At 37.6% G+C, this 14,812-nt stretch overlaps 1 protein-coding gene across 3 annotated transcripts in view; it reads right to left on the bottom strand.

Annotated features, from left to right (window-relative positions):
- Positions 1–14,812, bottom strand: part of FBN2 (fibrillin 2) — a 161,252-nt gene that overhangs the window by 63,084 nt on the left and 83,356 nt on the right. For all 3 annotated transcript variants that reach the window (XM_065860700.2, XM_071802823.1, XM_071802824.1), the window contains 5 exons: positions 12,708–12,827; positions 7,455–7,592; positions 6,181–6,231; positions 5,569–5,694; positions 2,292–2,519 (listed from right to left, as the gene is read on the bottom strand). In XM_065860700.2, coding sequence (XP_065716772.1) covers positions 2,292–2,519; positions 5,569–5,694; positions 6,181–6,231; positions 7,455–7,592; positions 12,708–12,827 — 663 coding nt within the window. The remainder of the gene's footprint in view (positions 1–2,291; positions 2,520–5,568; positions 5,695–6,180; positions 6,232–7,454; positions 7,593–12,707; positions 12,828–14,812) is intronic.

Raw genomic sequence — 14,812 nt, 5'->3', positions numbered from 1 at the left:
GCCCATAGGTGGCCCAAGCAGGGGCAGGAACACCTGAGAGACAGTGGTCCATGCATGCTGGGGCAGAGACACCTCTGAGGGATTGTGACCCATAGGCAACCCTTGCTGGGGCAGAGAGATCCCTGAGGGACCACAACATGTGGGTGTTTCCTCCCAGGACTAAGCACAAATGACCCACACTGTGACTGGGATGTCGTGAAGGAGTATGGGCTGTGGACAACCCATGCTGAGCAGGAACACACCTGAGGGCCTCTGTCCCATGAAGGAGCCCATGTCATGGCACAACAAATGAGCAGAAGGAAGGAGCAGTAAAATAAAAGACTAAGCAATGGGTGGTGACAAAGAGAAACCACTGCAATGTCCCAAAGGCCCTGTGCTGCCAACTGTCTCATCCATGAGACTGAGGCAGTAAGACGCCAGGAAGCATGCAGGAGAGATGCCAGGCTGGATCCAAGCCTGGGGGTAGGAGAGAAAAGATGTTTCCCTACTGTTGGTTTCTTTATGCTTCCTTCGCTTCTCAATGTCCAAATCAGTAACTAAAAGTTCACGTCAATCAGCAATGAACCAAATTCAGTGAAATTCCCCGAGCTGAGACTCTTCTGCCCATTATGCCAATATGTGTATTGTCCTCAATTTTGCTTTCTAATACAACGAACATTCATGGTGTTCCTGTGCCAGCTTGTAAAAGATGTAACTTTTACCTGATCGATTGTTGGGGTTTTGTTTGTTTTTGTTTTGTTTTGTTTTGGTTTGGTTTGGTTTGGTTTGGTTTGGTTTAAATTGAGATTGCTAGAGTGATATCTGGAGCTCAGTTTAGAAAAGGTTAATTCATCTTTTGTTGAATATCAAATGAAATGTTTCACCTCTTCTAAATATATTTTGCTGTTAAAGGTTCTTGCATAGGACAATAAAGGTTTTTCATGTTTCGGCCTCTCTCATATGTACACTCCCAGCAGCATTTACAAACTTGAATGAGCTTTTCTTATATTCTGTCATATAATTTGCTGGTTGAATGTCCCAACCCAAGAATCATCTTTTATGAAACAAAATTTTGTCTCCTATGTACTCATGTGAGTGGGAGAAAAGTGCGGTCCACATACAAAACCAGAAACAAGCAGGAAAACCTTAAAAAATTTTGGAGTGGATGAGATATTTACTAGTATTAAATTTTTAAATTTATTATTTCTAATGAATTGAATTTTAATAAAAACAAGCAATTATATTATTATTATTATTATTATTATTATTATTAAATTCCTTAATTTGTTTTAGTATGTCACCACAGAATGTTCAGAGCTTTGCCTGAGAATAATAACTCCTGAATATCAGACCTTATTTATGGGGAAGCCGAGGTCCAATCTGCTAAAGTTTTCTCAAGCAACTCAACATATTTCAAGATAAATGCTTCAGAATACATTAAAAAAAAAAAAAACCAACAAACAAACAAACAAACCAGACAACCAACCAACCAAACAAAAAAAAACCACAAAAAAACCACAAAAAAAAATCCAACAAAAAAACCATACCTAAACCATTTCTGGATCACCTCAGCTTCTGCACGGAGAAATTTACAGTTTTTATTCTCTGATCTCAATCAGCTAAACCATCTCAGATCTAGTTTCTTAACACAATCAGCTAAAACATCTCAGATCTAGTTTCTTAATATTTTCCAGCCTCTTCAGTTTTGTTTTTGCCTTACAGGAGTTGAAGCTAGTAAAAACTGAACAAAAGGCTTTTTACTTTATCACTGCAGCTTGTTGTTATCATTGCCCTTGTAATCTTAACATAGTGTCGGACACACTTCCCTTCTAGTAACTTAATAATTCTGCAAACCAGAGACAGAACCCATTCTTCTTCAGTATCTCTTTCAGAGAACCCTGGCCAAACTTTAGTACTATTTTACATTCACATCTCGACTCTTTGACTTCATGGAACATCATCAGACCCTCAGTTCACACTTTGAAAGGCACTGCCTTAATAAAGGTGCACATTTTGTGTTGTTCTTGTTATTCAGAGTTCCTCTTTCCCTTCAGTTCTTTTATAACCGTTTCCTCTTTCTCCTTACCAAATTTAAACTTCACAGCTTTTCCTTTTAGGCTCCTGCAACTCTCTCGAGAACCAAGCAAACAGAGAGTTTCCCACCTGCAAGGTCAGCTCTTTTGGACAAAAATCTTTATCATATCTCTCATCTCAAGTATGTAGCAAACATAGCCACAAATCCTGGCATTCTCTTAGAATATTCACCCAGACGTACCTATATTTTAATTTTAGATCCAAGAATGAACCCTTACCTTTATAAAATGGCCTGCCAGTTAGAATATCTCCCCTGTTGGAAAAGCCAGGACCTCTGGGGCACAGAGCCTTGTATTCCTTGGTGCCAGGTTTAGGACATTCCTCGCAGTCGGAGCCCCAGGCAGCCCCCACCGCACAGCAGCAGGCATCCATACGGAACTTGCCAGGCACAGACTGAATGCACTCATCTTCATCCCATTTCAGGTAGCATGGCTCCATGCGAATATCTGCTCATTTTACAATGACAAATCAGCATTTTACCCTTCATGAAAGCTTTTTTGTTTTTCAGAAGCACATATTTCTAAGGCAGGAGTACATGTGAGGCTTAGTTTCTGGGAGGCAGATTTCTGTGCAAGACTCTACACTTCTGCACAATGTTTGACCATTTGAAGTTGCTAATATTACATTATAATTAAGTTTCTGGATCTCTGTTGCACCACATAAAAGTACAAACATTTCATTCATTGTCTTGCAATATTAAGATATACCACTACTCTAACATGAAAGTGCTTTTTTAGGTTCCTGTGTGTATTTGATAGGACAGAGACATGTATTTCTTTACTGTATCAGGTATTCTCATTTACAATTTGACATGTATTCATGTTAAAAAAACAACAGACCCAACCCCAAACTTAATCCTACCTATGTTTATATTATTATATTAGTTTATTAATACAAGGAATACAGAAAAAAATGTTCACATTGTCAGGCTTACTTTAACACCAGTTAGCAGGAGAAAACAACATGGCTTCCAGAAAAATTAGTTATGCTTACATTCAAGGAAAGCAAGCAAACAAGCAAACAGGTCAAGCAAATGATACGTCAACCAAGTGTGCAGGCAAAATCTGTGCTTGCATACCCAGCTGTCAGGAAAAGTACCACACACTGGTCTGTAGACAGAAAAAACCACCTTCACCAGTTCCCATATACAGTAACAAATAACAACAATAACCCATTTGAAACCATCAGGACATTACACACTTTTCACCTACTTGTATTTTAGTAAAGAAAAATATTTTAAAATTTTTAGAAAAAATTTTAGTATTTGTTAAAATATAAAATTGGTATAAATATGGGTTGTTAAGTCTCTATATGCTAATTTCCACAACATAGGAAAATTTCTATGCCCAAAGTCTAATAATCTGTCAAACAATACCAATAATGAGAAATGGACAGTATAAATTACAGTAGTGCTAGAGAAGATATCTATGATACTATACAGAAATTTCTTGGTAACTTTATACTCTCCAGGAAACAAGAGTTATTTCCATTGTGTAAGGGAAGAACACAGGGACATATGGCATCTGACAAAACAAGTTCTGGACATCTTCTAGAGCCTTCTGACGTGATTGAAATGAACTAGAGATCAGCTCTATTTTCAGGATAAATATTCGCGTTTCATGTGATATACTGGACAGGAAGTTAGGCTTTAGCAAGCCTGACAGAACTCTTAAATGCTTTGTGCAAAGAGCTTTGGAGAAGATGCAAGATTTAAAAATAACACAGATAAACTGCTGAACTGTTTTCCATACAAGTCCTTCAAAGTTGTGCAGACTTACAATATAAATTTACCCTATGCACATCTGAAGTTAAACAAGCATAAGAACTGGAAATGGTTCAAATAATACTCGTGGTTTTCTGTAAACTATTTCACATTTATTCCATTTCCAGAGATTCAACAAGCATACTGCTAATACGTATTTCTTTGGAATAAAATCACTATAGTGGGTCTTTCAGGAAGAAAACATATTTCAGACATATATGTTACGTGCAGCATAGGAGAAGGCTCATACTTTGTAATGTAAAATGATGTTTTTTCATTAAAATAAGAAAAGAGAACACAGCTTTGAGAGAAAATGAATCATGAATGTTGCTTGAAAATGTCTCCTTTGTTTCAAATTTTCATTATATCTATCAACCACGATTAAATCCACACCTGTCCTTATAAAATTTCTCATTGAGAAATGATACAGGGTTGGTGGCCACAGACAGTGACTGCACCAGAAATAGTAAGTTAGGAGGAGTTGGTGCAGAGTGGAATATTAAGTAAAGTCTAACAAGGAAAACTGCATATGATATACACAAACTTAACGGATATGTGCAGTTGGGCAGACTTGATTTTGAACTGGTGTGGCTTTTTTGTTGTTGTTTGGGTATTTTTTGTTTGGTTGGGTTTTGATTTTTTTTTTCCTGAGACATTTATACCAATTGTAAACATCTGCTTCATTTAAAAATCCTGCTTATTTTAAAAAATAAGAATAACATTCACATTAAAAGATCCCACAATCTGGTAACTGTTTGTATCAGTTATTGGTGAGGCATAGTGCAATTAAAGCAAAAATATTTGCTTAAATTTGATTCTGCTTGAGGACAGAGAACACTCTTCAAACAACAAAAAAAGGTCAGAGTAGGAGAATTCTTGACATGAAGCAAGGGCTGAATTTTTTGTTGTCGTTGTTCTGCTGCTCTGTTTTCTTAAAACAAATCAATGCTCTCAGTAATCATAGTTTTACAGTCTTTAGAACTGTTAAGAAAAAGTAATACGGGTTCCTGCATCTGTTCTAAACATGCAGGACCCTGAATTTATCTTTTTTCATCTCTGATCATTGATCTGTGAAGATGCAGATTAATTAACTACACTTGCTACAGGATACTGCTGTTTTCTTGAACTCACAGAGGGGTTCAGTACTTTTTATACTTGAAGTTTTCCTAGAGGAATGTACGCTGTCACAGACATCATGTTTTGTCAGTAGAAGATACTAAGCTGTACAACGAAGATCAGGCCCTCTTTTTGTCTACACTCACTTTGATTAGTCTCAGACAGACCAATCTGCATCAGCATATTTGTGGTACAAGGCAGTATCCAAGTTGCACGAGGTGGTGAGATAGCAGTAGCGCAGAGCAGCGTTCACACTGCACTACAGCTGTGGGCTGAGCAGCTGGCTGCTCATCAACCCGTTCCAGTGAGTCAGACATTTCTGTCCATGAGCAGGAGGAAGAGCATGGGCAGCACTCTAGCAAAACCTGCTGATTGCATTGAGGGCAAACCAAATACTAACACAAACATTCATATCTCCCCAAGGAATTAACAGCTCTGCCCTGAGGCAGGCACAGGCATTTGATATCTAAGCAGCCATAAAATAAAACACAGCCTTAATAAACTGCTTTTGGATGAATTCAGAAACAAACCAAACATTCTTCCACATGCCTTTGAGAATAATTTTGGACAACTGATGGATACAGGTAAAAAGCTGGTGGAATCGAGCACACTCTTACCTAAGCACACTCGCCCTGTTCCATCCAGTGTCAGCCCTTCCGGGCACTCGCAGTGGAAGGAGCCTCTGCTGTTAATGCACTGCCCATTGGGACAAACGCCCGGGAAAACCTCACACTCATTTACATCTGTTGGGGAAACAAGAAGCTGAGTTATATTGCAACTGGAAGAAGACAACTACGGCTTTATTGAGAATTTAAGCTACATGAAAGGAAGCAAGAGGCTTTCATCCATACTGTATTAGAGTCTGAACAGTGCTCTGAACAAGTGCCTGGCCTAGTCTCATGGGACTCTTGCAAGATCTTCGAGTCATAGGGCACGAAGATGCCACATTCTCTTCTCTAAGACAAGATGATGGATGTGGCTGAGAAAAGCAAAATCTAAAGGGATCAAAGGTATTTTGAAGGAGCAATTCCATTGTGTTTGTATTATTTTGATATTCTCCAACAAACAGTGGAACATAACTTTTCCCAACAGTCAGTAACCGTTTGTGAAGGCATCTCAGATTAACATGGTTATGTATGACATAAACAACAACATAATAAATCCCCTTTTATCTCATTTTGAAAGAAAAAAAAAAAAGTGACATCTTGAGTAAGAAGCAAAAACTTCACCTTCACAGGTTATACCCTTCACTCTGGCAAATCCTCTTGAGCAAGCTGGGTCTGGAATCAAGCCAGAAAGATATATCACTGCTTTAGAATGGCAGAAACGCAGGAGTAAATAATTTTAAAATGAATGTATCTTCAGAATTCTAAAGTAATTTGACTGTACAGGGTGGTGAGTGCTCTAGCCTCAATCAAGAAAAGTACTGATTCATATGTATTACTTAAAACAAGTGAATAGTTGCGGAAATTAAATCTTAAACAATTACTTTCCCATGTGCATTCCTTAGTGGAGATGAGAATCCTCAGCATCTCATTCTATCAGTCTCTGCACTCAGATGCAGCTGAAGGGTGAATTGCCTGTAAACTTGCCTGAAGATTTAACACTTTAGTGATGCCAGTTATCACTAATGGCTTTTTTCCCACTGCAGCTTAGTAAAGGACCTGAGCAATAACATTATTTTAGGATATGCAGGTAAAGTGTAGCATGATTTAGTGATATGAAAGCTTGCTGAAATTTAATTAGTCAGAGAACATAAAATTAAATGGCCAAATGTACCCAAGTCTGAGATAATTAGATCTCTAGATTACTGGGGTTTTATTAGTTTTACCAGTCTAACCTGACAGTGCTGCTTCCTGGAGTCCAAAGTAATATCTTTGCTTGATACTGCACTGCACAGTTAAGAGCTCAGTTGGATATTGTTTGTAACATGGTTGTTAGATGTGATACGCGTGCCTGAAGTTACTGTTCCAATTAGAAATGAAAGGCTATAACATCTTGACACTGGTTCAGCTGCAAGTGGCATTATTCAAACCTTATGGGGAGAATGCGTCACAGTATTTCTCCACAAACTAGAGCACACAGTGGACATTCCCGCTTCCAACTTCTAGACCTAACCTTTAATCTAATAGCAGTACTATTCTGCAATAAGCTATGTATTTGAAAACAGATGAAAGAATTGTTAGCAGCCCACAACATAAAAAGCCCTCAAGACTTTTACTTCCCTACACCAACGCACAGACCCTGTGGAGATGAAACATATGTCATTAATAAAAGATTTATTCACATGTTATTTCCTAGTAACTTCAAAGCTATTAGAATGATCTCTGATGGTGGAGAATAAAAATGATGCTAAATAAAACAATTTCATTTTAGCTGCTTTTTTTGTGTGTGTGTGTGTGTGTGTGTTGTCTGTTTACTTGTTTTCTATACAGAAAATGATGAGAATCTATCTAGTGGTATTTCCTCTCTTCCTCCAAAAATGCAGGATACAAGGACATACCTAATTCACACCGCTCACATGGACTGCCCCAAGCTGCTCCTAAGGTAGCACAGCATTCAGATTTCAGTGTAGCACCATTGATGTTGACTTCACAGCGACTGTCTTGGATGTTAAGCCAGCAAGTCCCCTTCAGGCTATCTGCAGCAGAATAGAAAACGATACAGAATTGCCACAGTAAAAAGAGTTGGCATGCCATGTTCATGCCACCAGCAGACAGAGTACCGAGGGAGTGCAGACTTCCATCAGTGCAGTTTTCCATCAGAGTTATTTTGTACATATTTTAGACTAGCAGTGGCAGAAAGGAATAGCACTATTACTATGAGCGAGCAACAAAGCACACTGCTTGAGCCATTTTATAGCCCAGGTCTCACAGGTCTCAATGCTACCAGAGATCCTTCAGAAACTACAGTGTATTTGTTTATTTGTTTATTCTGATAACTGATCAGTCTAAAATAGAGAAGTTACAACATAAGCAGGGATCATAACCTGTGACTCTCCCTTCCAACTGACTACCTGAACCACTGGGTTACGAAATCCAGGTCCTCTTGCCTCTCACTCAGTTAACCTTCAAGAAAACAAACAAACAAACAAACAAACAAACAACTTAAATATGTGGGGAATAGGGGTGTGCTATATTATTTTAGGGGTCTGAACATGTCTGTTAGGTTATAGTCCACTCCCTGTTCCTGAGGGCTAAGTTCTAGCACACCCACCTCGTGAATCACAAACTGGATTGCCAGGCTGGGAATGCAGACCAGCTCAGGGAAAACCCGCTCCAGTAAGTGCCCAGGCACACCAGACAGCACCTCCTGACTGACAGACACTGAGCAGGGGGCAGATTTTCAGCCACAAGTGTTGCCTTTGCTGCCAGAAATCCTCTAGAATTCTTTTTTAGGTACTCAAATCTTCCATTCTTAAAACATGGTTTCAGTGCCCAAGCCACTTTTTAAAACGTTAGATCTTCAATCAGTTACATACTTTAGAAGTTGCACCTACAGCACCTTTGCTCAGTACCTTCACAATGTTACACTCAAATGGTACAGAATTTCTTGAAGCAGACAACAACTTTTGTGATCAAATAGCAATAGCAGTCTGTAAAGATTAACCCAGACTTGGACGTCAGCCTGGGTAAAGTTTAAATGCATGTGCATACACAGAGTTCAAAGCGAAGTATGTGGCCCAGATGAATTTAATGAGATGACTAATGAAAGAGGAATAAGATTTGGTTTTAAGATTTACGTATAAGTACAAAAACACAGACTATGTATAGGGTGCTGTTGATCAGTGTTACTAATACATCATGTTTAGGAACAATGTGTTTAAGATAGAATCATTTCAGCTTACTTTTTTCAAACAACTTAAACTTTTCTACAGATTTTTTATGTTAGAAAATTATGTGGACTACAGAGACCACAACCCTTCTTTGGCTGAAGTAACTAGAAAAAAATTTGCTCATGAATATGACTGGAGCCGGCTCTAGAAACTCAGCAAGGTGCTTCAGTGTAAAACAGTTGTATTATTTAGATTAATGTTGGTCTAAAACATCTAGGGCCTAACATTTAAGCAAGTGCACAAACTAACAAGGGGTGTAGAGGCGTGGAAAATGCATCTTTTCCACACCTTGATCAACCTTAAACCAACATTCAAGACTTGGATTAACATAACAAGACTGAAGATGAAACCTGTACAGTCATTAGCTGGGTTGGCTCTTAACCAGTCATCAGATGGGCATGTCCTTGTTCATGATATGTCCCAAATTCAGGGATCAACCTTGGGAGAAGGAATATAGGTTCTTCTTCAGCTGCTGTTTTACACAACATCCAACTTGTTGCCCATATTTTGATGATTCTGCTTTATGTTTTCAAAATGCTTCCATTGCGTTATTCACTAGAAGCTTCTTGAGCTCAATATTATTTATTTTTAGTAGTCAACTTTACAGGATGGAAAAATCAAACTAATATCTCAAAAATCACTTAAACTATACAAATCAGCTGGTGACTTCTCTCACGTCAGCTGCATCTATATTACCCTGCCAAAGTCTGCTCGTCTTATCTTTTTCAGTCTATGAGTTAATTTCCTTTATTTTACATAATCTCTCTTGTCCACAAAAAAAAACCTACTATGGGCAGTAACTGTGACTTTTGCTTTGGTTAAAAAGCTATTATCCAGCATCAAAGCATTCTTTCTGTTTTTTGCATCTCTTTGATTCTGACTTGAAGAAGAATATATGCATAGTACAGGCAGATGGCAGCCTACTGATTATGCAATGTATGAATTCCACAAATCTTGACTAAAACATGAATAAAAAGCATATATTAAGTGCATATTTCAAAAAGCACAAATGGCAGTATCCCTACTGTATGAGTAATTCCCAAAATAGCAACGCAACACTTGTATAACCGACAGATGTATTTCAAACACAATTTGACTTTTTTCCTCTAAGGCTGCAGCCTCAATACTGCAAATGTTGTCAGTATGCAAGCAAAATAAATCCAATATACATCAGCATTTTTTGCTGAATGCTTTTATTGTAACTGCTGAACTAACAACCTGCATTTGCTGGAGGTTTGATCTTAAATTTCAGTGCAAATCTTATTACTTGGATTCTGACTGGAATTTGAGCAAGTCATTTTTTCTCTACCCAGAAAGGTTCAAAGAAGGAGGCAAATGGTTCACACCCGTGCTCAACTTCTACAGATAATATGGATGCAAATGGCTAAAGCCACCTGGTCCTCCAGCCTTGAGGATGAGCAGACTGAGCAAAAGAACCAGACAAAGTGACAAAGTGAAGTCTTCTGTCCACAAACTGTGCAGAAGGCCATATAATTTCTCCATATAAAGCAGTCTGACGTGTCCACAAGACGGTAAAAATCAGCAATAACACCAACAAACACATTGGAGCAATAAATTGTAAAACCAAATTAACAGTGATGTTGTGTTAACCCTTTCTTATTCTAATATTGTTGTTATGTGCCTTTATTTAAAAATCTTGTGTCATTTTTAAGTTTGACAACTTTAATCATCATTGAGAGAAAGAGAGAGAGAAAAAAGAAAAAGCAAGAAAGAGAAAGAGAGAGAGAAGGAGAGAGAGAAAGGAGAGAAAGAAAAAACTCTAAAATGTAGGACTGATTGTGATTCTGATACAAGAGCAAATTTGAAATTAAAGAAAAACTACAGAGGAGTCATAATTTGTCATAACTGTACTTTGATCATTCTTATAAGAATGCAACACATGCCCAAACTACAGCATTTATTTTAGCCATGCATTTATGTTTTGTCATATGCTTTTCATATCTGATGCTACAGGAAAGCTTTACAGGAACAATCTGCTAAAAAAAGTAAGGCAAATACATTCAATTTAAAAGTCTTTCACTGCAGTGGTAATGGGGAAAAAAACCCCTTGTTTTACTGTGAAGATGTAAAATGGCTTACATACGACAAGAGCATTTGCACGTTTTTCACACAGTAAAGTACCTGTAACTTCCAACCCCTTACTCACTTTTCAATAATCCAGTCTGCCCTCCTCTCTTCGCTACCAATTCCAAAGGAAATTTTGCCAAGATAAAAAATCATACAACTGGGCTCTATCAGTATAAATCTGTATGCCTGGCATTAGCTATACTTCTGATCCTTCTTTCTTAACATATTCTCCCCTGTGGTACAGAAAACTCTTCCTGAGATGATTTGGTCAACAGAAAAAAAAAAAAAAAAATTGATTAAGCTTCCAGTATATATGTGGCTCCTATTCTTCACTTTTAATCTGATTGTTCAGGTATTTTTTTTTCTTTACATTTTATGTTACTTATCATTAATATTCAGGCCAAATGGAACATCGCATGGGAAACATTCCAATGGAAATAATTTGCAAAGTAAATCAAGAACATTGTTACAATTAGGCCCCTAGTGAACTTGTAGTGCCTTTGGATATGGAAATACAAGAAGAATAAAAACAAGCAGTACAAAACCCATAAGTTAGTGTGGCCAAGAAATACCAAGAAATTAGCACAATGCAAAAAAAAAAAGAACAAAGTCAATACAAAATTTTACTGGCTAGTGATGCTACAAGGAAATCTAAGAGAAGACCTAAGCACAAAAGTAACATTCACTTCAAAAACATATTGGGGCATATATGGGCTCAATTGTTAAATGGGAACTTGCGTCTTTGCATTCAATTTCCTATCTAAGAAAACCTTGGCAAGGCAAGAAAGTTGAACCAAGGACACCAGACAAATCCATCTTAAAATAAAAGGAACATTTAAAATTAGCACCATGCAGTTACGACACTCAAATCCATTCTGTCCCACATATCCTACAATGACTTCAATTACATTACACAAATGAGATGAAACAATGGCAGCTTGTGATCACCTGAGAAGTACACGTCTCCAATCGTTTGAGTTTTATTGGAAAGGCAAGAAAAAAAACATTAACAAATGGTTTCCAAAGATAATACCAACAACATCTTGCAGACAACTGTTGCTGCTAGTTCTAGTAAAATCTGCACAGTGCTTCGCTTTTTTTTTCAATGCAACAGAATCCTCAGAAGGTGCTAATATTATTTCTTTATGTAAATATATATTTTGTGTATGTATACATGTAAAACCAAGACAATACTCGTGTTTGCTCCAGAGGCAGTGATCTGGAAAAACTCAGATCTCTCTTACCTTTACCAGCTTCCTGCAAAAGAGGTAAAGTAAGAAATTGTGCTATAATGAAAAAGCCGTTAATGTTTCCTTATAGCTAGGGAAGTCAGTCTTCACAATTCATGAAGGATGTTCTGAACTGATGAGATGTGCTTTCCTATCATTATTTGAGTTCATGTTCCTCCAGATTTGCTTGCTTTCTTGTCTCAGGTTTAAAAGTGGCCAAAGAACTGAGTGACCATTTCTGCTTTGGAGTTTTTCAACTACCAGACTAATCATCTTCAGCTTTACTCAGAATCTCATTCTTCCAAAGGACAAGATAATTCCTATTAAGACACCCCACTCTTTCCCACCAATTGATATGTGCATTTCACCACTTTCGCCATAGTTTGGACATCCTCATGAATTATGTTTCTCTCAGTTTTCTCCTGCTTCCATGGAAGCAATTAAATGAGTATGTGATTCTTTAGTCTTACCTACAGAACCAGACATATTGTCTGTTGTCATGGGGAAATTATCTAAATGCATTGTTTTCTGGCTTTATTAATCAATATGATCAATGTTTTCTAAGTTATTAAGAAAAGGGAAAATAACATAAGGAAACACTCACCAATACATATCAGTCCTGTAGAGTCCAACTTGCTGCCAGGTGAACATTCACAGTTGAAAGATCCAAGATTGTTCCTACAAGCACCATTGACACATGGGCTGCTTTCACATTCATTTATATCTATAATCCAGAAACAAAAGACACTGTTAGAACTACAATCTGCTTCTGGAAAATATTACACAGTATAAATGCCACTGTGGACCATTACTCACCAAGACTGCCTGCTATATTTACCCCCCCTGCTCCTCTCAGCATAACGTTAAAAAGATATAGGGGAAGGCAGGTAGCATGTATGTGCATATGTATAGGAGAGCATATTGTGAAAGTGTTAATTAAATGGTTCTTTTTTACAAAGATAGAAATTTCCAACAACTTGGACTATAAAGTTTTCCAGCATCAATTATAACTGTCCTGTAAGAAAATAAAATGATTTTTTCGTAGAATGCAATGCCTTCCCATCCACAACATGCAGTGCACTAATAAAAGCCTTATTGTTTCTGTCGTTCATGACTCCATGTAGGCTTTGGGAGAATTCATAAAACCCTGTCAGAAGCAAAATATCACAAAGCTGGCTGTGATTCTCTAGTTCTGGAAAGCATTCAAGAAGTAGGAGTCAAAGCTGCAACACTGTAAATGGTACTTCCGTCTAGCCCCTAACTCCTTCTATTTATTACCCTTGTGAGTTGTTTAAGCCTGTTCACATGCAAGAATAGGACCTCTGAAAACAGTACTATTTGCTGATTATTTTATTTTAAAGTGAAATCGATTTTAAGATTAAAACAATACTGGCAAATTTGTTCAAAGAACATTTGCAGATGCATATCCACCATTTCTTCCTCAACTCAACAAATTTAACTTTTTGATTTGGGTCCTGATTCAAGCCATACATTCTAACCCAACTTGGCAGTTCCTTTGGCAGGCCAGAAATAAAACTGATTAGTGCTTGCTTATATTTGCTAGTAGTGCTTGAGGAATTATGTCATATCTATAAACTAAAACAATGTGAATCAAATTGATTATAAATTAACGCAGGATCTAGTTAAAATAAATTGGTTCCTTACACAACAGAAACTGGGAACCCTTGCCCTGTGATGCTGAAAGTCTGCACTAGCCAGTGTTGGTCTGGAAAAGTTCGTGGAAGGTAAATTCACTAAAGTCTGCATAAGGCAAAGATCCTGCTTCTGGTGTCAGAGGTCCCTGAACCACAGCTGTTGGAGACTGAAAAAGTATCTTTGGAAAGTAATATTGTATACTTGCTCTGCTGTGGGTCAGAATGATCTTTTATCAGTATCTGCATTTATGTCTTTGCTTTTATGCAGATATGATTCCCTGTCCAGTCAGCTGCAAGTGCTCTACCCTGCTTTTAGCTAAGATGCAACTTCAGAGAAGTTCCCATGAGGGACCAGGCATAATCTGTGCCTGAGCAAAATCAGGCTTCCAACTTGGCCACACCTGAACACATTTTCAGAGTAAAGCAGCACTATCCTGACACAAATGCTACTCAAGAAATTTCAAGCTGCAAGAGCAGAGATGACCATCAGCTTTTTAAAGAAAAAGGTCACAAGGTTTGCATGTTTCTAAATATACAAATTAACATTTTATTGGAAATGAACAAAAAGCTTTGTCTGAACTTTCTAAAGGCAAAATTAAAATCTAGTCTGTCTCAGACACCCAATGAAAAAGATTACAGGCAAAGTGCTTGAAGATTGCTGCAGCTATTTATAGCTGAAAACAACAGATTTTCATGTAAAGCGTCTCACAGTTTTAACAGCTGCCAGCCCAACCCCACATATGTTCGCACATACACAACCAATGTGCAGGACAAGACACTGTAATAAGGAGATACCATATTCAGAATATTAAAAAAATGCATTAAACTTAAAATACAATTTATAGAGGCAATATCATCTTGTAATTCTTATCTTTAGTTCTCCCTGTTACTTAGCAAGCTAGGTTTAAAATTTATTTTCTTCTAGGAAAACACACCTTGTATTCCAGGTTTTCAGAGTTAACAAGAAACCCAAACCTATCAAAAACTAGTTGAGGGCCATACTTGGAAGTCAGTGTCCCCAAAACTACAACCAAAGATAAGTGGGTAAGTGGAG

The sequence above is a fragment of the Patagioenas fasciata genome, chromosome Z, assembly GCF_037038585.1.
Source record: "Patagioenas fasciata isolate bPatFas1 chromosome Z, bPatFas1.hap1, whole genome shotgun sequence".
Taxonomy (NCBI): Eukaryota; Metazoa; Chordata; class Aves; order Columbiformes; family Columbidae; genus Patagioenas; species Patagioenas fasciata.
The sequence above is the reverse complement of the archived record's forward strand: the minus strand, read 5'-3'. Positions and strand labels throughout refer to the sequence as shown.